The 23,797-nt window shown below is 48.1% G+C and overlaps 1 protein-coding gene across 2 annotated transcripts in view; it reads left to right on the top strand.

Moving 5' to 3' along the window:
• Window positions 1–23,797, top strand: part of LHFPL7 (LHFPL tetraspan subfamily member 7) — a 180,372-nt gene that overhangs the window by 34,255 nt on the left and 122,320 nt on the right. For both annotated transcript variants that reach the window (XM_060259066.1, XM_060259065.1), the window contains exon 2: window positions 9,969–10,107. In XM_060259066.1, coding sequence (XP_060115049.1) covers window positions 9,969–10,107 — 139 coding nt within the window. The remainder of the gene's footprint in view (window positions 1–9,968; window positions 10,108–23,797) is intronic.

The raw sequence follows: 23,797 nt of genomic DNA, 5'->3' as shown, positions 1-23,797 counted from the left end.
TTTCCCTTAGGACTGACTGATTGGATCTTCTTGCAGTCCAAGGGACTCTCAAGAGTCTTCTCCAGCACCACAGCTCAAAAGCATCTATTCTTCTGCACTTAGCTTTCCTTATGGTCCAGCTCTCACAGCCATACATTACTGCTGGGAATACCAACGCTTTGACTATATGGACTTTTGTCCGATGATTAAGGAAGTGCAAAGAATCCTGATGGATCAGAAGCCCCTGGCTTCCTACAGGGGACCATCAGATACCTCAATAAGAGAGTCAGTTTGGTGTAGTGGTTAAGTGCGTGGACTCATATCTGGGAGAACCAGGTTTGATTCCCTACTCCTCCACTTGCAGCTGCTGGAATGGCAGGAGTTGTCCTTGAAAGGGCAGCTTCTTTGAGAGCCCTCTCAGCCCCACCCACCTCACAGGGTGTCTGTTGTGGGGAGGGAAGGTAAAAGGAGATTGTGAGTTGCTCTGAGATTCAGAGTGAAGGGTGGGATATAAATCCAATATCATCATCATGGTCCCAAGCAGGGTGGCAGAGTCCAAAGGCTTCCCTGTGATTGGCCTTCCCAGCAAGTGGCATTCCAAGGTAGAGTGCCTCTGGACAGAGAGGTTCTCTTAGCCATTGGGACCTGTTTTCTGTGAGTTTTTGTCTAACCTTCTTCTTAAGCTATCTAAGGGAGTGGCTGGGGCATTAACCAATTCAATCCTAAGCCTGCATGGACAAAGTTCTTACCTTGGTTTGCCTGAAATCTTCTCCCTATCAACTTTATTGGGTTTATCCTTGAGTTTTGGAATAATGAGAAAGAGAGGAAAAGCTGTCTTTATACCTTTCACATTCCCCGCCCCCTGCTTTTATTCATCTTTGTTCTAAGTGGAAAAGATCCCAGCTCTCCTCTTTTTTCCAACAGAAAGGTGCTCCAAGCTGGTGATCATTTTGGCTTCCTTTTTCTGCACTTTCGCAGCTTGGCAACAGTCTTCTTTGAGGTGGGCTGGCTGGACTTGCCCACAAGATTCCAGGTGCTGGCATTGTTTTGCCAGCTGCTCAGATGGGGCGTTGAGCTACTGGCCCTGTCTCCTTGCGAGTCAATGCACGCTTCCATGTTTGCCGTACAGGGCAGGCCGGCCAAATCCAGGGTACCAGAGTGAACAACATTTCCCATATTTTTCCAGAGGAGTTAGCTGTGTTAAGAGTCCCGTGGCGCAGAGTGTTAAAGCTGCAGTACTGCAGTCCTAAGCTTTGCTCATGACCTGAGTTCGATCCCCGGCGGAAGCTGGGTTTTCAGGTAGCCGGCTCCAGGTCGACTCAGCCTTTCATCTTTCTGAGGTCGGTAAAATGAGTACCCAGCTTGCTGGGGGGGAAGCGTAGATGACTGGGGAAGGCAAGGGCAAACCACCCCGTAAAAAGTCTGCTGTGAAAACGTTGTGAAAGCAATGTCACCCCAGAGTCAGAAGAAGAAGAACTGCAGATTTATACCCCGCCCTTCTCCTTGAATCAGAGGCTCAGATCAGCTTACAATCCCCCATGTCTTCTCCCCTGACAACAGACACCCTGTGAGGTGGGTCAGGCTGAGAGAGCTTTTACAGCAGCTGCCCTTTCAAGGACAACCTTTGCCAGAGCTATGGCTGACCCAAGGCCATGCTAGCAGGTGCAAGTGGAGGAGCAGGGAATCAAACCCAGTTCTCTGAGATAAGAGCCCGCACACTTAACCACTACACCAAACTGGAAACGACTGGTGCTTGCACAGGGGACCTTTCCTTTTCCTAGCTGTGTTAGTCTGTTGCTGCAAAACAGTAGAGTCCAGTAGCATATTCTTCCAATCCCATAGAACAGGGATCCCCAACACTTGGGCCATGGACCGGTACCGATCTGTGACCTGTTAGCAATCAGCCTGTGAGTTGTATAATTATTTCATTATATATTACAATGTGGTAGTAATAAGAACAAGAAGAAAACATTGGATTTATATCCTGCCCTCCACTCCAAATTTCAGAGTCTCAGAGCGGCTCACAATCTCCTTTGCCTTCCTCCCCCACAGCAGACACCCTGCGAGGTGGGTGGGGCTGAGAGAGCTCTCCCCAGAAGCTGCCCTTTCAAGGACAACTCCTACAAGAGCTATGGCTGACCCAAGGCCATTCCAGCAGATGCAAGTGGAGGAGTGGGGAATCAAACCTGGTTCTCCCAGATAAGAGTGCTCATACTTAACAATCACACCAAATGAATAGATACAATGCACCATTGTACCATCCCGAAAACACCCCCCCTCCCCTCCGGTCCATGGAAAAATTGTCTTCCACGAAACCAGTCCCTGGTGCCAAAAAGGTTGGGGACCGCTGCCATAGAAGACGATTTCCATTTGATGCCTTGTTTGAATAGATTTTAATCTCCTTTTTTAAAGCAGTAGCACAATTTGAATGTGCTTCCGTCTTGCACAGATCCAGGCCCCCAATCTTGTGTGCTTGTGTGTGTGGGGGGGGCGCAAATTGCCTGCCCTCATGGCAGAGGTTCAAGCATCTGTTAAGAGGAGTTTAGCTGGTGTTAAATTATGTGCGGCTTTGGCATGGATGGAAATGTTGGATGTGTGACTGGGATAAGAAGAAAGAGAAATGAATTTCTTTTATGATGGTGCTGGGGAGTTTGGCTATGAATACCAAATGAAATCTCCGGTAATGGGTAACGTAGCACTTGAATTATGCTTTCTCTGCCGATTGGAGGGAGGAAGCAGAATACCAATGCAGGAGGAGCTGAAAGGGAAAGGCCCCTCTGTGACTTTTAGTGCAGCGCCATTGCGATGCAGGTGGATGCGGTCTTCTGGCTCTTCAGGATCTCCGTCTTTTTGAAAGCAAGCTTCTAGTCTGCAAGTCTGTCATGATAATGTGCTGAAATCTCACACGCTTTTGTGATATGTACCTGGCGGGGGCAGCATTTGACATGTGTCCAGGGCTTTTTTTTTGGGTAGCAGGAACTCCTTTGCATATTAGGCCACACTCCCCCTGATGTAGCCAATCCTCCTGGAGCTTACAGTAGACCCCGCACTAAGAGCCCTGTAAGCTGTTGGAGGATTGGCTACATCAAGGAGGTGTGGCCTAATATGCAAAGGATCCTTGCTACAAAAAAGGCCCTGGTTAATACCCTTAAATTACCAGACACACTCGTCCGTGTGTGTGTAAAAAGTGCCATCAAGCCATAGCTGACTTACGGCAACCCCGTAGGGTTTTCAAGGCAGAAGGCATTCAGAGGTGGTTTTGCCATTGCCTGCCTTTGTGTTGTGACCCTGGACTTCCTGGATGATCTCCCATCCATATATTAACTGGGACAACTCTGCTTAGCTTCCAAGATTTGGTGAGATCATGCCAGCCTGGGGCGTCCAGGACAGGGCCCTTCTGTACATCACAGGCTCAGTGGCAGAGCATCTGCTTGGTAAGCAGAAGGTCCCAGGTTCAATCCCCAGCATCTCCAACTAAAAAGGGTCCAAACAAATAGGTGTGAAAAACCTCGAGACCCTGGAGAGCCACTGCCAGTCTGAGTAGACATATGAAGCTGCCTTTTACTGAATCAGACTCTGGGTCCATCAAAGTCAGTATTGTCTACTCAGACTGGCAGCAGCTCTCCAGGGTCTCAAGCTGAGGTTTTTCATGCCTATTTGTCTGGACCCCTTTTGAGTTGGAGATGCTTGTTGGAGACAATACTGACTTTGACAGACCAAGGGCTGATTCAATATTGGAAGGAAAAGTCCCCTGTGCAAGCACCAGTCGTTTCTGAATCTGGAGTGACGTCGCATCACGACGTTTTCATGGCAGACTTTTTTACGGGGTGGTTTGCCATCGCCTTCCCCAGTCATCTACACTTTCCCTCCCGCATGCTGGGTACTCAATTTACCGACCTCGGAAGGATGGAAGGCTGAGTCAACTTTGAGCCGGCTACCTGAATCCAGCTTCCGCTGGAATCGAACTCAGGTCGTGAGCAGAGAGTTCAGACCGCAGTACTGCCGCTTTACCACTCTGCACCACGGGGCCCCTTGATTCAGTATAAGGCAGCTTCATATGTTCATCACTGCAAATAAAAGTTCACGCTAACTATCGAGCCCATCCCGGCATGGATGCAGAACTTAGTTTCCTGAGAATATGAGAAACCATTTAATAGAAAAAAGCAAGTTCTCAGCTCTCAGGGCAGCAAAGGGAAAGGGAAGAGAGAGCAATCGTCCTCTTCCACGAACATTTTAAGGTTGATTTTACCCCACTCCTTCTGCAGCAAGAGCAAATAAACCCAATTTCTCTCTACTCCAACGGTCTCCTTTGGCTTCCCCCCCCGCAAGACTGTGAAACGTTTATCCTACTTCGATTGCGGGAGCGCAAGACCTCCGACAGACCGCGTCTCTGGTGTTTGCTCTCCACCTCGCTCTTGCGCCTTCCCCGTTAAATCTATTGCCCACGGTTCACCTGTTGCTGGGTCCCAGGAGTGATTAGGATTCCGGGGGCAGGCAATAACAGCGCGGGCATCCCAGGCGGGAAGGGATTAGGCACTGAACACAAGGGCCATTAGACTCCGCTGATGCGTTTCGCTGCCTCCGCTGATAGATAAAATGGATCGCCTTCCCAGCCGCGCCTGGATGTTTCTTAATTAACAGGCGCTCGGGAGAAGAGGCCCTGCTGCTGTCAGACACGGCCCGCTGCTAGGAGGAGTGAGGAGGAGGGAGCCGAAGCCGATTCAAATGGTGCATCGGCGAAAGCCGAGTCCTGGCAGCCGTCTGAAAGTTGCGCGTGAAAGCAAAGCGGCGCATTTTTGAGGTGCGGCAGTTCTGGTCGCCGCACCTCAAAAAGGATATTATAGCATTGGAGAAAGTCCAGAAAAGGGCAACTAGAATGATTAAAGGGCTGGAACACTTTCCCTATGAAGAAAGGTTGAAACGCTTGGGGCTCTTTAGCTTGGAGAAACGTCGACTGCGGGGTGACATGATAGAGGTTTACAAGATAATGCATGGGATGGAGAAAGCAGAGAAAGAAGTACTTTTCTCCCTTTCTCACAATACAAGAACTCGTGGGCATTCGATGAAATTGCTGAGCAGACAGGTTAAAACGGATAAAAGGAAGTACTTCTTCACCCAAAGGGTGATTAACATGTGGAATTCACTGCCACAGGAGGTGGTGGCGGCCACAAGCATAGCCACCTTCAAGCGGGGTTTAGATAAAAATATGGAGCAGAGGTCCATCAGTGGGTATTAGCCACAGTGTGTGTGTGTGTGTGTGTATAAATTTTTTGCCACTGTGTGACACAGAGTGTTGGACTGGATGGGCCATTGGCCTGATCTAACATGGCTTCTCTTATGTTCTTAAACACTATTTTGCTGGGCTTTTCTTTGTAGAAGAAGCCCTCAAGAACTCCACTGTGCCTTCCCCCGGCTTGCCCGCTGCAGTGGACACTCTGGGGAAGGCTGAAGCCATTGGGAGGCATTTAAAGATGCCTCCCTTTGCTTTCCCCAGTGTGCCAGCCAGAGCCCTGGCGAATCCAGGCAGAGCCCCACTCCAGTGCACTCCTGCCCCAAAAAAACCCTGCTATTTTGGGAGATTGGGCTGGGCTTTGCAAGCCCTGCAGCAAGAGGGAGGGAGGAGTCACCCAAATCTCACCTGCTTGGTGGTGCAGCTAACTAGGGAAGCTTTACCAGCAGTATTTCAGCTTCAGGTGGGTTGCTACCTCTGGGTTTGGAAATTCCTAGAGATGTAGAGGCGCAGTCTGGGAAGGACCTCAGTGGGGCATCATGCTACTAAAAGAGTCCCCGAGTGGTAAAGCTGCAGTACTGCAGTCGGAGCCCTCTGCTCACGACCTGAGTTCGATCCCCGGTGGAAGCTGGGTTTTCAGGTGGCCTGCTCGAGCTTGACTCAGCCTTCCATCCTTCCGAGGTGGGTAAAATGAGTCCCCAGCTTGCTGGGGGGAAAGCATAGATGACTGGGGAAGGCAAGGGCAAACCACCCCTTAAGAAGTCTGCCGTAAAAACGTTGAGAAAGCAACGTCACCCCAGAGTCGAAAATGACTGGGACTTGCACAGGGGACTACCTTTAGCTTTTTTTAAAAAGCGGTCATGTACTCCAGGGGACCTGATCTTTCTGGTCTGGGAGATCCCCAGGCCCCATCTGGAGGTTGGCAGCCCTAGTTTTGGGACATTTTTCCAGTGCTTCCCATCAACAGCTGCCTTCAATCAGTAGCCAGTGGCTTTATTTCAGGGACACAGGAGGAGCTCAAACCTTTTCCCTAAGAAAGTGCTGAAAACACCCAAGGGTTTGGATATCTCCACGTCAAACAAAATTAGAGCAGTGCGATGCAGAGGAATGCTCCCCCTTCCGTTATGGCGCTGGGAAGGTATGGAGATGAAGTCTCCTCAGCCCATGCTGTTTGCAAGAACAGAAACTTCCCCCTTCCCCAAAAGCCGCTGGATTCAGATGGGCAGCGTGTTGGTCTGCAGAGATAGGGGGAAAGTTGGAGTCCAGTGGCAGTTTTAAAGACCAACACAGTTTTATTTAAGGTACGAGCTTTTGTGTGCATGCACACTTCCTCAGATACATTGAAATGGAAGTTATCAGTCCATACATATAGGCAGCGGGCAAACAGCAAATCAGCGTACCAACAATATCTATGTCACGGCAAGAGTGGAACTGACAAATTCATTATGTTGCATGCTAATTTGCTGTTCACCTTTTATATGGACTGATAATTTCCATTGTCAGTGCAGGAGTCCAGTTGCACCTTTAAGACCAATAAAGTTTTATTCAGAATGTCAGTTTTCGTGTGTTAGACGCACACTTCATCTGACAATAGAATGGAATGGCCAGCAGTCCTTAATATAGGGAAAGTGGGCAGTGAGTTGGCTTGCAGAGTCATGGAAATGTTTTTTAGCAGATTAAAAGAATCACAAGTTGGGGTCTGGCGATTGTTAGTTTGGGTTGACTGGACTGAGATGACGAAGCCAACTGTTGTCTCAGTCCAGTCAACACAAACTAACAAACTAACACAAACTGCACAATATGTGTGACGCAGAAAGGAGAGCTCTGGGTGAGCGAGACCTGCTTGGGCTGGTTAGAGATCCAAGCAACCCAAGCAGGCCTTGCTTGCCTGGGGCTCTCCTGCCCCCGCCCCCAGTCAAAAGGCCAGCAAGCCACTTGAAGAAGAAGAAGATATTGGATTTATATCCCGCCCTCCACTCCGAAGAGTCTCAGAGCGGCTCACAATCTCCTTTATCTCCCTCCCCCACAACAGACACCCTGTGAGGTGGGTGGGGCTGAGAGGACTCTCACAGCAGCTGCCCTTTTCAAGGACAACCTCTGCCAGGGCTATGGCTGACCCAAGGCCATGCTAGCAGGTGCAAGTGGAGGAGTGGGGAATCAAACCCGGTTCTCCCAGATAAGAGTCCGCGCACTTAACCACTACACCAAACTGGCTCTCCAAAATCACATAAGAAGCGAAGAAAGGGTGGTGTGGCCTTCTCCAGAGGTTAATGAGGGCTACTGGGGGTGTGGCAAAGCCCCTGGTGGCTGGTTGGCTGCCCTCTCTCCTAATCCAGGGGTTGTCATGCAGCTGTACCTCCGATTCAATGGACAAGGTAGGTGGGGAGGAAGAGGGGGAACCCTCAGAAAGGTTCAGGAGCTGTGCTCCTGTGAGCTCCTGCTGAATTCAAGGCCTGGCTATAGCTGAGTTTCTCCCCAAAGTGACCATCTCCTCCTTCCAACATTCCGCCCCTGACTCTTCCCCGCAATCAACAGTTCATATGTTTGTTAATGTTCTGTAGCTTCCCAGGAGTTTGGTGCGCCGTGTGGGGTTTTATATGCCGTCAAGTAGCTTCTAATTTATGGCGGCTTTTTATGAATTAATGACCTCCACAACTTCCTCTTATTAGCAGCCTGGCTCAGATCTTGCAAACGAGAAGGCTGGGGCTTCCCTGGTGGAGTCAGTCCATCTGGGGTGTGGGCAGTGAGACTGTACCAGAGCAGGGTTAGGGGTGTTACTGTGAAGGGCCCCGGGAGGAAGAAACCATTTGGAAAACGCCCACTTTCCTAGTTTCTCTATGCTCTCTGGGTAGAGTTGCCAACTCCAGGTTGTGAAATTCCTAGAGATTTGGGGGGGTGGAGCCTGGGAAGGGGAGGGGCTTCAGCAGGGCATAATGCAGGAGTGGCGAAACTTGCTTAATGTAAGAGCCACGTAGAATCAATGTCAGATGTTTGAGAAATGCAAGACGAGGGAGGGAGGGAGGGAAGGAAGGAAAATAGATGGGGAGGGAGGAGGGTGGGAGAGGTAGAAAGAAAGCAACTTTAAATGCATTGTCCAAGCCGCTGACTGGCTTGGCTTGGAGAAGTGATTTGAAGAGAGAAATGCTTTCTCCAAGTTGGCACTGGGGCAGTGGGGGGCTTCAAGAGCTGCACAATATGTGTGAATATGTTTGGGGAGGGACGGTGGCTCAGTGGTAGAGCATCTGCTTGGGAAGCAGAAGGTCCCAGGTTCAATCCCTGGCATCTCCAAAAAAGGGCCCAGGCAAATAGGTGTGAAAAACCTCAGCTTGAGACCCTGGAGAGCCGCTGCCAGTCTGAGAAGACAATACTTTTGATGGACCAAAGGTCTGATTCAGTATAAGGCAGCTTCATATGTTCATATGAAAGAGCCACATGTGACTCCCAAGCCACAGTTTGGTCACCCCTGGTATAATGTCATAGAGGTCCACTCGCCAAAGCATCCATTTTTTTCCATCTCTGTAGTCTGCAGATAAATTGTAATTCTGGGAAATCTCCAGGCCCTGCCTTGAGGGTGACAACCCTATCTCAGGGGCTTACCCAGGTTAACTTTCCCTCCCCTTCAATGATTCTTAACATGACGCATGGAGCCAACCTTGGGCCAAGAGAAGAGGTGGTGCATAAGCAGGGGTGGAATTCTAGCAGGAGCTCCTTTGCGTATTAGGCCACGCACCCCTGATGTAGCCAATCCTCCAAGAGCTTACATGGCTCTTTTTTTGTAAGCTCTTGGAGGATTGGCTACATCTAGGGGGTGTGGCCTAATATGCAAAGGAACTCCTGTTAGAATTCCACCCCTGCTCTTAAGTGTATCAATAAATAGAAATGCTCAATCCTTCTCATCATTTTGGAGTTGCTCCCATCCCCTTTGATTAATTTACACGTTGATATTCTTTGCCATACTCTCCCCCCCCCCCCAAGTATGTGGGAACTCCCAGCTTTTCTGTGGGTGCCTCTCACATTTGGCACAAATGGCCACAATTTGCTCTTGCGGCAGGGAGGGAACTTCTGAAATGCTTGGCATTTGGTGGTGGGAGGGGGGAAATGTAGACGAAAGGCAGAGACCCTCACTGCAGCAGATCTAGGGTTGCCAACACTGCCCTGGGAAATTCCTGGAGGTGTGGGGTTAATGCCTGTGGAAGGGGGAACTTGGAGAGAGAGTTTGCCTAGAATCTATGCCAGGGGTGGCCAAACTGTGGCTTGGGAGCCACGTGTGGATCTTTCACACATATTATATGGCTCACTGCCACTGTTGGCCAGCTTGGAGAAGGCATTTCTCTCTTTAAATCCAAGCCAAGCCAACTGCAACTTGGAGAATACATTTAGCATTAAAGTTGCTTTCTTTCCACCTTTCTCTCCCACATCCATTCCTCCCTCCCTCTCTCCCTCCCTTCCTTCCTTGCAGCTCTTGAACATCTGGGGTTTATTGTATGTGGCACTTACTTTAAGCAAGTTGGGCCACCCCTGATCTAGGCTATACCAAAGAGTTTGCCCTCCAAAGCAATCATTTCCTCCAGGGGAACTATCTCTGTAGTCTGTGATACCAGGAGCTTCCCAGGCCCCACCTAGAGGCTGGTAACCCTAACTGAGTCCTGGGGGATCTTGTATTCTTTTGTATTGAAGACTAAACACTTGCCACTGTGTAGTTCAGGGGGAAATCCGGAGAAAGCGACCGATGCTGATTTGATGCTGTCTTTCTTTCCAGACGAGCGCGGTGCTGTGTTCTGGGGGCTGCGCCCTCTTGGCCTTCAGCGCCTTGCTGGCTGTCATCGTGCTCTTCCTTCCCAGCGGGGCCTGTGAGAGACGGGTGTGTACCCTTGCCAGTTACATTCAGACTGCAGCGGGTAAGTGAGCCATTGTTCTGACCTGAAGTGAAAACCACCACAAACAGACCCCCCCCCTTTTGATATGAGGTTTTCAGGTTTGTGTGTGCATTTCCCTTTTGAAGCTTGTGCTTTTAATAAGGTCCGGTTCTTGCAGCTTCTCCAAAATTGGGTTTAAAAATAAATAGAACTTTTTGGGGGGATATAAGATGGGTAGAAAAACTTGGGGGAGCCCCTTTGAGTCCTCTATCGAGGGATTGTCAAGCATGCATGTTTCTGTGCGCCATGATGGTCGCTAAGACAAGGAGCAGATCACCAACATCTCCTGCTCCCCCCTCTTTTACAACCTAGAGGCAAGTAGTAAATACATCAGGGCCAAGGATGTTTAGATTAGCCTGACTGGTAACAGTGTGATGTGCCTCTCCCCCAGATTCACACAGACAGGTTTTATCTGGCCTCAGAGAAAGTGTGAGAAAGGGAGATGTTTCTAATAGCCTGCATTCTTTAGTAATAAAAGAGATACTATGTAGTAACCTTTGAACCTGTGACTCCAATTGCATCTGTAAACTATCCTTTGAAGTTATCCTGTAAAGTAACTACGTAAGTTTGCGTACGTCATTACTTCCAAGGATTCTGTCCTCGGCAAAGCTATGGAGTTTCTTCAATAAAGCAACTTTTGAGTCAGTAACAAAAGACTGATTATTGAGAAATATCGATGCTTGACAGGGATGGAGTGTGCCCGAGATGGCTGCCTATTGGCTGTATGGTTGGGTTTGTGGGGAGGGTGATTTCTTGGTATTGTGCAGCATTCAGTCGAATCCTAGCAACTGGGTCAAGGGCTCAGCGCCTCTTGACACAGTTCTGTGTAGAAAAGAAGGTGGTTCTTGCTTCTCGCATTTGCTTAAAAAATTATTTTTGTGTGTTTGTATGCAAACCTGGAGGCTGATCTGGGTTTGTACAAATATCCCACTTTTTAAAAAAAAGGTTCCTTTTTAAATACTCCCTAGCTTTTCCATCTAGTGCTATGTATGGGTGGTTCCATAGCAATTACAGCGGGATCAACATAAAATTAGCTCAAGCTTCCGGACAGTTGCAGACGCGTTTATTACAAGGATCGCTTGGCTCTGTGTTTACATTTTTAGAGAGAATTTTTGCCGCCTTAAAGTATTTCAGCCAGGCATGCATATGTGGCAAATAAAAAATGGATATCAGAGTCAGGAGTGGGGGGGTGGGGGGATTGGTTTGTTAGTTTTGAAATGTCAAAGAGAAACAGTTTGGGCTTTGCTTGAGGAGTGATTAATTTTTCTTGACTGCGCTGAACTGGCGTGAAAGCTTTTTCTGCTCCTCCTCCTTCTTGCCATCTTCTTTTCAGCTTCTGGGTTGTATTAGGGGGGCTCTGGAAGTGTGTGTAGGGGGGAGGTGAATTTCCTGCATTCACGCTCACCCAGCTCCAAGTGGAATTAATCCACGGTGAGGCCCATTTTAGAGGCATGGCGGGAAAACAGTTACTGACGCAAAGAGACTTGAGCTCATTAGCCTGATCAAACAAATACAATAAATTTTCTTTTGTCAATACCGCAGTGCAGCCTTAAGGTGATTTATTTCCTGCTTGGAGACTCTCAGTCCCTTTGGAGAGCCTCGGCTCTTACTTTAATTACCGGAGCCCATTTTTGCCTTTCAAGCGAGCAGCGCTTCAAAGGCCAAAGCCATCTGGGTGTCAGCGGGACATTTGTTCCTAATTCTTTGTCGAGAAAGGGCAGCCCTGCGTTACTTTGCATTTACAAACACACACAAGACTTAAGAGACGGTTCCGGCTTATGCCAGGTTTGGAGCGGAATGCAAAAAAGGCTGACCTAGCCAGAATCAATACTCCCTGCAAGCTGTGGAGTCATATGAGCAAAAATTCTACTTCGTGAGCTACTGACATTCAAGTTGTGAGCTACTGCATAGATTAGCTTGCTCAGGGGCCATCCTTCCTGAGCTAAGACAAAAATGTGTGAGCCGGAGGCTAAAAAACTGTGAGCTAGCTTGCACTAGCTCAGTTTGGAGGGAACACTGGCTAGAATGTCCAGTTCTCTTTTGTGAGCTACTGGCATTCAAGTTGTGAACTACTGCATAGATTAGCTTGGTCTGGGGCCATTTTTCCTGAGCTAAGACAAAAATGTGTGAGCCGGAGGCTAAAAAACTGTGAGCTAGCTTGCCCTAACTCAGCTTGGAGGGAACACTGGCTAGAATGTCTAGTTCTACTTTGTGAGCTACTGGCATTTAAGTTGTGAGCTATTGTATAAATTAGATGGTTTTAATGTAATAGTATTGTAATCTTTTGTAATATTTAACATACATTGCATATTGCAATATGTTGTAATATTATGTTGTAATTGTGTGTGTGTCTGTGTGTATATATATATATATATATATATATATATATATATATATATATATATATATATATATATATATATATATATATATATATATATATATAATACATGTTGTAATTGTAATATGTTGAATTGTAATATGCTCATGCTACTCAGATCAAAGTTTTGCTCAATTTGTTAATTTTACTATTCTGTCATTGTACCATTTTACATTCTAAGCCACTGCCTACCAGATAGTTTTACTTCACTGTCATTGGTTCTTAAATCTGTACCATGTTGCATTCTGGGCCACTGCCCACCAGCTGTGTATGGCTCTGCTTAGCTATGTATGGCTTTGCTCACTGTGCTGGATTCCTTGTCTGATGAAGTGTGTTTAGGAGCACGCGAAAGCGTACGTTCTAAATAAAAATGGGTTGGTCTTAAAGGGGCCACTTGACTCCTGCTTTGTTCAATATGTTGTGTAAACAGTTTGCTTTTATCATTGTAATGTTTATATTTTATGTTATGCTATGTGAGCCGCCCTGAGTCTGCTTCAGCGGGGAGGGCGGGATACAAATTAAATATTATTATTATTATAAATTAGTTTGCTCTGGGGCCATTTTTTTCCTGAGCTAAGACAAAAATGTGTGAGCCGGAGGCTAAGAAACTGTGAGCTAGCTCGCACTAGCTTCGAGGGAACACTGTCCAGAATGTCCAGGTCCATGGATAAAGGCAACCAGCTGGGGAGGAGGGGGATGAATCACAGGGAGAGAGAAAGCGTTTCAGAGACTGCCTGTGTGCGCCCGTCCCAATCCTCCCCTTCAGGATTCCATAGAGCAGGGGTGTCGAACTCATTTGCTATGAGGGCCGAATCTGACATAAATGAGACCTTGTTGGGCCAGGCCATGTCGGGCTGGTCCATGTGTGTACCTATTTAAGATTAGGTAGCAGAGATATAAATTGTACAAAGAACACAGACAAACACAAATATATATATATATATTTAAAAACTTAAAACATGCTTAAAATGTTAACATTCATTAGTCTTAAGGATGCTTTCTTTGTATTTCTCCCATGGGACCCAGGGAACTGGGCAAAGGAACTTTCCTTCCTTCCCCAGGGGACTGGGGAGGGGGAGCCTCAGCCAACAGAGGAAGAGATGCTTGGCTCAGTAGCTCTGCTGTGCAATTGAGTGAGCCTGGCAAAGCAAGCTATCCCTCCTCCCTTTCTCCCCAAGGGAGGAGACTCAGCCAATGGAGAAAATAGAGGTTTTGCTTTGTAGCTCCTGTGCAATTGAGCAAGGCTGGCAAAGCAAGCTGTTATGCAGACGGAAGCAAGAGAGAGGGAGAAGGAAGCAGACGACAGCCAGTTGCTCAGGGGCCTGATAGGAGCCCTCTGAGGGCCTGATTTGGCTTCTGAATTGCATGTTCAACACCCCTGTCATAGAGGCTCAAGTGGATCTATTCCTCATTTCTTTTGATTTTTCTTTTTTTTCTCCATCAACATTTCGGTTTTCTTAAGCTGTGCAGTTGTCTAGAAAGAAAATGTCTAGCTGGGAGATCTAAGGAAGAAGCAAGAAAATACTGGATGAAATTTTATGCCTGGTTAGGCACTCAAGATTCTTAAAATTCTCTGGTGTGAACTTATTTTTCCCTTTCCCCCTGTATTTTATATTACAAAATTGCCTTTACTGGAATTGTCAAAACTAATAGATAATTTAAAGATTTATAATATAAAATTTTATGACGATGATGATGTTTAGTTTAGAGATAATAATATGAGACAATTTAGATAAAGAAAGTATTGTAGGTGTAAGCTTGTATTTTCTGAAAGTATCATTATACAGAATAAGATTAAAATGTATTGTGCTCTCTATTCTCCCCTATCCCCTACCCTTACTTTTTCTGAAACTAATAAAACTTTTTAAAACTGAAGAAAATGTCTAGTACACGGATGGCCAAACCGTGGCTCAGGAGCCATGCGTGGCTGTTTCACACACATTGTGCTGCTCTCGGAGCCCCCACCGCCCCATCAACTGGCTTGGAGAACGCATTTCTCTCTTTAAAAAGCTCCTCCAAGCCAGCTGGTGACTTGGAGAATGCTTTTAATGTTGCTTTGGAGAATGCATTTAAAGTTCCGCTTAGACTTAGACATCACTGCCAATGACCATTCATGCATGGATCTCTTGTTAGTGAAATAACATAACTTTCATTTAGCAGAAAAGAGCAGGATGCCTTAATGCCGCACTGAGAGCCAGTTTGGTGTAGTGGTTAAGTGTGCAAACTCTTATCTGGGAGAACCGGGTTTGATTCCCCCCTCCTCCACTTGCAGCTGCTGGAATGGCCTTGGGTCAGCCGTAGCTCTCACGGGAGTTGTCTTTGAAAGGGCAGCTTCTTCTGGGAGAGCCCTCTCAGCCTCACCCACCTCACAGGGTGTGTGTTTTGAGGGAAGGAGATTATCAGCCACTCTGAGACTTTTGAGATTCAGAGAGAAAGGTGGGGTAAAAATCTACAGTCTTCTTTTTCTTCTTCTGTAAGGCCCCTTGATGAGAAAACCGCCCACACCAGTCACAGCTGGTTCATGCCCTTAGTAAGAATCTAACAAAATGTGTGTCATAAGCCGGCTGCCTTGTAACGTCACTCCACATCAGACTTGTTGCCGTGCCCAGCGGCTCTAGCCTGGATTGGCGAGCCCTTTGTGTTTCACCCAGGAGAGAGCTAGGCTCCATCAGAGTTTTCTGGCTCACTGCTTTTTTACAAAGTCAAATTGCCCAGTAAGAGCTCGTATATGTTCAGGCGAACAGAAGGATTAATGGAGGAGGAGTCTGTCAGTGGCTCCTAGCCATGGTGTCTGAGGGGAAACTTCCACATTCGGAGGCACTAATTCTCTGAATCCCAGAGCCGGGAGACAACATCAGGGGAAGGCCTTAACCTCTGTGCCCTGTTGTTGGCGGTCCAGAGGACCTGGTTGGCTACTGTGTGAGACAGGAAGCTGGACATGATGGACCACCGGTCTGAGCCAGCAGGGCTCTTGTTATGCTCTTAGGACGTTGGACTGGATGGACTTTTGGTCTGATCTAGCAGGTCCTATTCTTAGGCTTAATGCCCCGTGGCCAAAGTGGTAAAGCTGCAGTACTGCAGTCCTCAACTCTGCTCACGACCTGAGTTCGATCCCAGCGGAAGCTGGGTTCAGGTAGCCGGCTCGAGGTTGACTCAGCCTTCCATCCTTCTGAGGTCGGTCAAACGAGTCCCCAGCTTGCTGGAGGGAAAGTGTAGATGACCGGGGAAGGCAATGGCAAACCACCCCGTAAAAAGTGTGCTGTGAAAACGTTGTGAAAGCAACGTCACCCCAGAGTCAGAAACAACTGGTGCTTGCACAGGGGACTACCTTTACCTTTTTATTCTTAGGCTGCTGGACTAGATGGACTCCTGGCCTGAACCAGCAGGGCTCTTCTTATGTTGTTATTACACAGGTGGCCGGTAGCTCTCCAGATGTTTTTGCCTACAACTTCCATCAGCCCCAGCCAGCCTGGCCAATGGCTGGGACTGATGGGAGTTGTAGGCAAAAAACATCTGGAGACCTACCGTTGGCTACCCCTGTTATAGCACATTGAATTATCTCTTGTTTGGCCCAGAGCCTGCCAAATTGCACTCTGTTCCTGCTAGATAACTCCATGTCCTTTTCATCCTCCCTGGTTCTGTTCCCCCATTGCCCCCTGCTTCCACATGGGGTGGAGAATGATTTCTGAAATGAGCCCCTAACTTTGCTGCTACACCCAGCTGTTCCAGCCAAGCCTATAACCCGGTTAGCAAAACCAGATTCTCCTTCTGCCTTTTGTGCTGTCTCGGTCTCTCTCTGTCTCGCTATCTCTTTGTCCCTGTCTCTGTCTCTTTGTCTTTGTCTCTGTCTCTGTCTCTCTGTCTGTCTGTCTGTCTCTGTCTTTTTCTGTCTCTCTCTCTTTGTCTCTGTCTCTCTCTCTGTCTTTTTCTGTCTCTCTCTCTTTGTCTCTGTCTCTCGCTCTGTCTCTCTCTGTGTTTTTCTCTGTCTCTGTCTTTGTCTCTCTCTTTAGATAGATCCAAGTAGGCAGTGGTGTTGGTCCGAAGTAGAAGAACAAAATAGGAGTCAATTTCACCTTTAAGACCAACTTACGGTAGTTTTATTCAGAATGTAAGGTTTCGTGTGCTCTCTAAGCACACTTCATCAGACGAGGAATCCGGCACAGTGAGCAGAGCCACACATAGCTGGTAGGCAACGGCTCAGCTATGTGTGGCTCTGCTCACTGTGCCAGATTCCTCGTCTGATGAAGTGTGCTTGGAGCACATGAAAACTTACGTTCTGAATAAAACTGTTGGTCTTAAAGGTGCTATTGACTCCTATTTTGTTCCGTCTCTCTTTGTCTCTGTCTCTCTTTGTCTCTCTCTCTCTCAAGATGTGCCTTGCCTTTCATCAAGAGGAAGGAGCGATGCAGAATAAGGCCCCTGTGCCAATGCCAGAAAGTGAAGCTGAACATTTCCGGTTTATTGAAAGCTAAAAATAAGCATTAAAGAGTCTCCGCAGAGCCTTTTGTGCTGCCAAGATTCGTTCGTTAAAGTTCTTTTTGTTTTCTCTCCCCACCCCATTCTAGTAAACAGTGATTTGGAGTCAAGAGTGTGCTGGAAGGGGATCATTCGGGAGAGAGGGAACCATCTAATTCCCGGGCTCCTGAGGATAAGAGAGGCTGCCAGTCTGTTTTGGGGGAGTTTTTTTGCAGCTGGAGGCAGGAAGCCACTGTGCTCCAGGGGAGCTCTTTCCCGCTCTTTCAGACTCCAAGACGGGATGCCTTCAAAAGGCTCTGCGGGATCCTGGTGCCAACGCAGCCTGTCTTGCCTTGGGCGGCTCCCATCTGCCGCCAAGCAAGGGATGCTTCTCCCAGTGCACCTCGGCTGCTAGCCAAAGGCGGTCTGCATGTGAGAGCCCTCTCCTCGTGTACAACTGTTCACCCCAAATGCTCCAAGCAAGTTCCGTGCTCACCTGCAGAGACGTCACCCGGCGTTCGCATATGGAGGACTCTGCCTGTGTGCCAACTGACTGCCGTTGCCAGTGACTTAATTTAATTCCAACTCCCGTAATCCTCTTTCTTGTCCCACCCCACCCCCCTCCAAGCCTCAAGGGTTCCAGGCGAGCACAGATGCGGGTTTGCTTGGCAGCCCTCTGGCTGTTTGTACCTGACGTCTGCTGCTGTTCTTGAGGACCTCCCTGAGATCTTCAGAGCTCGGCTGTTTTCCAGCAACTGAGTCAACCTTGAAGGAGCGGGGAGGGTGTTTGGTTTTGGGTACAGCAGAAGCAACAGTCATGGAGGTTCGCCGGAAAGGATAGCGTGCTTCAAAAATTGCTCGGTACGTGTCTTCAGAAGATACGTGCGGATCTCAAGTTTTCTAACAGTTTAAAAGTTTTATCAAGTTTCTATAGAAAAGGGGGATGGGGAAGGGGATTTAAAAAAAACAGATAGCAATGGAAAGACATAAGAAAGACACGTTACGTTCTGCGTAGCAATATATCGCCAAAGTAATAGCAAAGATTCAGTAGTTCAAAGTACATTAAGCGTAACAAATACTGTATAGATACTGTGAGTTCTGGCTTATACATATCTTGATTGGGTCTATAAAGCAGTATAAAAAGGTCAAAGTAGTCCCCTGTGCAAGCACCAGTCGTTTCCGACTCCGGGGTGACGTTGCTTTCACAACGTTTTCACGGCAGACTTTTTACGGGGTGGTTTGCCATTGCCTTCCTCGGTCATCTACGCTTTCCCGCCAGCAAGCTGGGGACTCATTTGACCGACTTCGGAAGGATGGAAGGCTGAGTCAACCTCGAGCCGGCTACCTGAACCCAGCTTCTGCTGGGATCCAACTCAGGTCGTGAGCAGAGGGCTCCGACGGCAGTACTGCAGCTTTTCCACTCTGCGCCACGGGGCTCTTATATAGCGGTATACGATAGCAAACCACGGCATTTATCATCAAATACCAGCATTTAAGAGATCAACCAGGAGTGTCAAGCCAAATATACAATGGCTCCCAAAGTTTTTTAGCTTCCTCCTTAGACTCGCCGCCAAGTAGGGAAGATAGTCCATCTCAGCTGTCTCCAAAATTTTCCCGATCGGAGCTCAGTCTTTCTAAGAATGAGGGGTGGGGTTGTGTTGTGTGGTTTCTGGTACCGAAAGAGCCCTGCCGGGTCAGACGGAGAGATGTCCATCTGGCCTAGCACCCTGCTTCCCACCAAATCCATCCGAGCTGGTGGCTATCCCAGCGTTTGATAGCCACGAGTCCAACAAATTCGTGATGCACTGCTCAAAGACAGTATTAATCCGAGGGCAACAGCCTTCCAGCATCTCAGCTGGGTGTCCTACTGGGACCTTTCTTCTTGGCTGAGGATCTGACACCACTGGTCCATTCTTTGGCAACTGCCCCGCTAGACTACTGCTGTGCGCTGATATGGGGCTATCCTGGCAGAACCAATTAACGCAGAGCCCCGCTGCTTCTCTCCCAAAGGGGCTGAGACTCGGCTTAATTGGGCCGCAGAGTAGCACACGGATGGTGCGTGCGGGTCTCTTTGCAAGGCCCAGTTGCTGGCGGGTTGAGCCAACAATAAGAGCCCCACGGTGCAGAGTGTTAAAGCTGCAGTACTGCAGTCCTGAGCTCTGCTCATGACCTGAGTTTGATCCCCGGCGGAAGCTGGGTTTTCAGGTAGCCGGCTCGAGGTTGACTCAGCCTTCCATCCTTCCGAGGTCGGTCAAATGAGGACCCAGCTTGCTGGGGGGAAAGTGTAGATGACTGGGGAAGGCAAGGGCAAACCACCCCGTAAAAAGTCTGCCTTGAAAATGTCGTGATGCGATGTCACCCCAGAGTCAGAAACGACTGGCACTTGCGCAGGGCACCTTTCCTGAGCCAACAATTGGCTCCGTTGGTTGGAGTTGCATACTCACTGGTGGAAAAGGACCCAGGCAATCTACCATCATGAAGCACAGGGGGGAGGGGGATGGAATGACATCATCGCTCTGCATTGAAGACTTGATTGCTTGGTGAGAAGATATCCACAAGTGGTGACATGACTATATTTGCACATGCAAAGGGGGGGGGGCGGTGCAACCTGGAAGAACGTGTTCATGAAAAGCAAAAATTCATTATTTGGGGAGGGCTTGGCAGCCCTCAGAATTACCACCTGATAAACAGCGATGCAGGCTTTTTTTCTAGCAGGAGCTCCTCTGCATATTAGGCCACGCCCCCCCTGATGTAGCCAATCCTCCAAGAGCTTACAGGGCTCTTAGTACAGGGCTTACTGTAAGCTCCAGGAGGATTGGCTACATCGGGGGGGGGGCGTGGCCTAATATGCAGAGGAGCTCCTGCTAGAAAAAGAGCCGTGGAGCCTGTGCTCTATGAGTATTACTTTTGTGACTTCGAAGTGTCACGAGCCCAGATCACGGGGAGCTTTGCATTTTGGTTTAGTCTGAGATTTTCTGCCTGCTCCCTTCCTCTGTATGTATATATGCAGGCTTTTTTAAATTTTATTTTTTTTAAGCAGGAACGCACAGGAGCGCAGTTCCAGCTGGCTTGGTGTCAGGGGGTGTGGCCTACCATGCAAATGAGCTCCTGCTGAACTTTTTCTACAAAAAAAAGCCCTGTGCCAAACCATGGTGATGTCAGGGGTGTGTGGCCTAATAGGCAAATGAGTTCTTCTGGGCTTCTACAAAACCAGCCCTGTATAAATGTATGTATTTCTGTTTATATCCCGCCTTCCCTGTGAGCGAGCTCAGGGCGGCTAACAAGGCAGAGACGGCATTGTGAAAGTACAGCAGTCTATCGTAAAACAGTAACCAATATAAAACATACAAACAATATTAAAACCATAATCTATAAATGTTTAAAAATCCTGGTGCTGTTTCTTCTAATACATAGTGTAAGAGGTAGGCGGCATTCTCATGGTTCTGCATAATTTCCAGCTTTGCTAATGGCCTAGGTCGATGTCTCATAAAAAGGTAAAGGTAGTCCCCTGTGCAAGCACCAGTCGTTTCCGACTCTGGGGTGACGTTGCTTTCACAGCGTTTTCACAGCAGACTTTTTACGGGGTGGTTTGTCATTGCCTTCCCCAGTCATCTACACTTTCTCCCCAGCAAGCTGGGTACTCGTTTTACCGACCTCGGAAGGATGGAAGGCTGAGTCAACCTCGAGCCGGCTACCTGAACCCAGCTTCCGCTGGGATCGAACTCAGGTCGTGAACGGAGCTTGGACTGCCGTACTGCAGCTTTACCACTCTGTGCCACGGGGCTCCTTGATGTCTCATAGGTGTGCAATAACGGCGGTATTAGAAACAGCTGGCCTCCAGGGGCTTTGGCAGCTCTCTCCCATCTTAGTTCAGAAGAACATAACATAAGAGAAACCATGTTGGATCAGGCCAATGGCCTATCCAATCCAACACTCTGTGTCACACGGTGGCCCAAAAAACGATCAGGAGGTCCACCAGTGGGGCTAGAAGCCCTCCCACTGTGTTTGAGAGTTCTCAAATGCAAGATGAAACAATGCAGTCTTACAGGCCTTGCGGAACAGGACAAGATCTCGCAGGGCCCTGATATCGTCTGGGAGAGTATTTTGCCCCCCTCTTAACTGTACAGAGTCAAATTCGGCCCAGGTCTCTCCCCCACACCCTGCCCCTAGTTGCCATCCACTTCAGGATCACCGTGGCAGATTAATCCAGTTTGCTATTTCTCTCCTAAAAAATGCCTTGTTTTAGGTGGTCTGGCTGTAATCAGATTAAGATGGTAGTCTGGATACTGACTAACTAAAGCTTGTTTCGTTGGAGGCCTCGCAGTGTCCACGCCCATCTGCGTAAATCCTAATTTAATTGGCTCTTTGAAGGAGAAGAGAAAACCCCAAGAACCCCCTTTCCACAAATAAATTCCAGAGAGTCTCCAGCTGTCCTGCCAGCCCTATTAGAATATCCACGAGGCTTTGCAGAAATTAATTAAAAATTACACAACCCTAATCCTTTTTGCATAACCTAATTAAATTCCCCTGGTCTGGGGAGATTTCCCTCCCACCACGTAAGGTTTGTTGTCAGCTGACTGACGGCTCCCACAAAGTAGGTTTGGCATTTAATGCGATTGTATCGTGGAGCAGAGCCGGGCGCTGCAGACGGAAGACTTGCCTGCTCGTTAAGTCAGCATTATGGCCTGATGTCAGGATGGCTGGAAAATCCAAGCGGCTAATCCTTTTAAACCTAAACCTATGCTTGAGATTAACGCAAGAAGGTTTAAGAGGCTGCCGAGAGGGGCTTTGTCTGTACAGCCGCTGCATGCGATTCTGGCTCTTCTTTGGCAGTTATTGGGCACTCACATCTGTCTTCTGGGGCCATGGCTTATTGCAGGGGTGGCCAAACTTGCTTAACATAAGAGCCACATAGAATGAATGTCAGATGTTTGAGAGAAGGAAGGAAGGAAGGAAGGAAGGAAGGAAGGAAGGAAGGAAGGAAGGAAGGAAGGAAGGAAGGAAGGAAGGAAGGAAGGAAGGAAGGAAAAGAGATGTTTTTCAGTTGCCCATATTATAGGGAGGCTCGTTTTAGAATTATTACTCCACTAGTCGATAGAACACCTGGTTATATTAATACAAACAAAGCAAGACTTCATTGGTTCCTATCAGATAAGAATTCAGAGATTACACAGTCAGTTGCTGAGTTTTGTGCGTTAATTCTTAGACTGCGGGAATTGCATTTTAAAGGTTCTTAAATTTTGTTTTTGTATACTATGTCTTTTTTATTTTTTGTTATTATGTTTATACTGTATTCTGGTCTTGAGACTGTAATAAACTATGATGATGATGAGATGGGGGGATGGAGGGAGAGTTGGAAAGAAAGCAACTTTAGCTGTAAACGCGGTCTCCAAGCAACTGGCTGGCTTGGAGAAGTGATTTAAAGAGAGAAACGCCCTCTCCAAGCCAGCCAATGGGGCAGTGGGGGCTCCAAAAGCCTCACAATGTGTGTCAAAGAGCCACATGTGGCTCCCAAGCCTCAGTTTGTCCACCCCTGACTTGGTGGTACGGTATCTGCTTGGCAAGCAGAAGGTCCCAGGTTCAATCCCCGGCATCTCCAGCTCAAAGGGCCAGGCTGTGGGTGATGTGGAAGAACTCCACTGGAGACCTAGAGAGTTACTGCTGGTCAAAGAAGAAGAAGAAGAAGAAGAGTCGGATTTATACTTCGCCCTTCACTCGGAATCTCAGAGCAGTTTGCAATCTCCTTCCCTTCCTCTGCCCACAACAGACACCTTGTGAGGTAGGTGGGACTGAGAGTGCTCTGAGAGAACTGCTTTTGAGAGCCAGTTTGGTGTAGTGGTTAAGTGTGCAGACTCTTATCTGAGAGAACGGGGTTTGATTCCCCACTCCTCCACTTACAGCTGCTGGAATGGCCTTGGGTCAGCCATAGCTCTCGCAGAGCTGTCCTTGAAAGGGCAGCTCCTGTGAGAGTAGTCTCAGCCCCACCCACCTCACAGGGTGTCTGTTGTGGGGTTGGGGGGGAAGGTAAAGGAGACTGTGACTACTTTGAGATTCAGAGTATAGGGAGGGATATAAATCCAATTCCTACTTCTTCTCCTTCTCCTCCTTCTTCTCCCTCTCCTTCTCTTCCTTCTTCTCATTTTTCTTCTTCTTTTTTCTTCTTCTCCTTCTCCTCCTCCTCCTCCTTCTCCTCCTCCTCCTCCTCCTCCTCCTTCTTCTCCTTCTCCTCAGAGAACTGGGACTGACCCAAGACCACCCAGCTGGTTGCATGTGGAGGAGTGGGGAATCAAACCGGGTTCTTCCAGATCAGAGTCCGTGCTCTTAACTAGTGCATCGAACTGGCCCTGAAATCACTGGTCTTAATGGACCAAGGGTTTGATTCAGTATAAGGCAGTTTCTTGTGTGTTCCGAGTGGGCAAAGATGGACATAACGTCTTTGAAGCTGCCATAGCAGCTGCCTCCAGTGTGGTAAAAGTCCAGCTTCTCAACTTGCAGTACAGACCCCTATTTCAGTGAATGCTCGGTCAGACTCGCCTGATCCAGGGCTTTTTTTCTGAGCAGGAACGCACAGAAACGCAGTTCCGGCTGGCTTGGTGGCAGGGGGTGTGGTCTAATATGCAAATGAGTTCCTGCTGGGCTTCTTCTACAAAAAAAGTCCTGACCTGATCCCTTATGAATTAGGCGTAGCCTGCTTTTTAAAGTGAGACAGTACACCCGTCCATCTTTAGTCTTGCCAGAACCCTACAAACTTAGGCAAGAAGGCTTTGCTCCAGTAATTTTGTGTACATTTTGGTGATGCCACAGGCACTAGCCAATAGGTGCCCTTCACACTTGGCT

The sequence above is a fragment of the Heteronotia binoei genome, chromosome 18, assembly GCF_032191835.1.
Source record: "Heteronotia binoei isolate CCM8104 ecotype False Entrance Well chromosome 18, APGP_CSIRO_Hbin_v1, whole genome shotgun sequence".
Lineage (NCBI taxonomy): Eukaryota > Metazoa > Chordata > Lepidosauria > Squamata > Gekkonidae > Heteronotia > Heteronotia binoei.
Note: the sequence above shows the minus strand (reverse complement) of the source record. Positions and strands in the feature narration are given on the sequence as shown.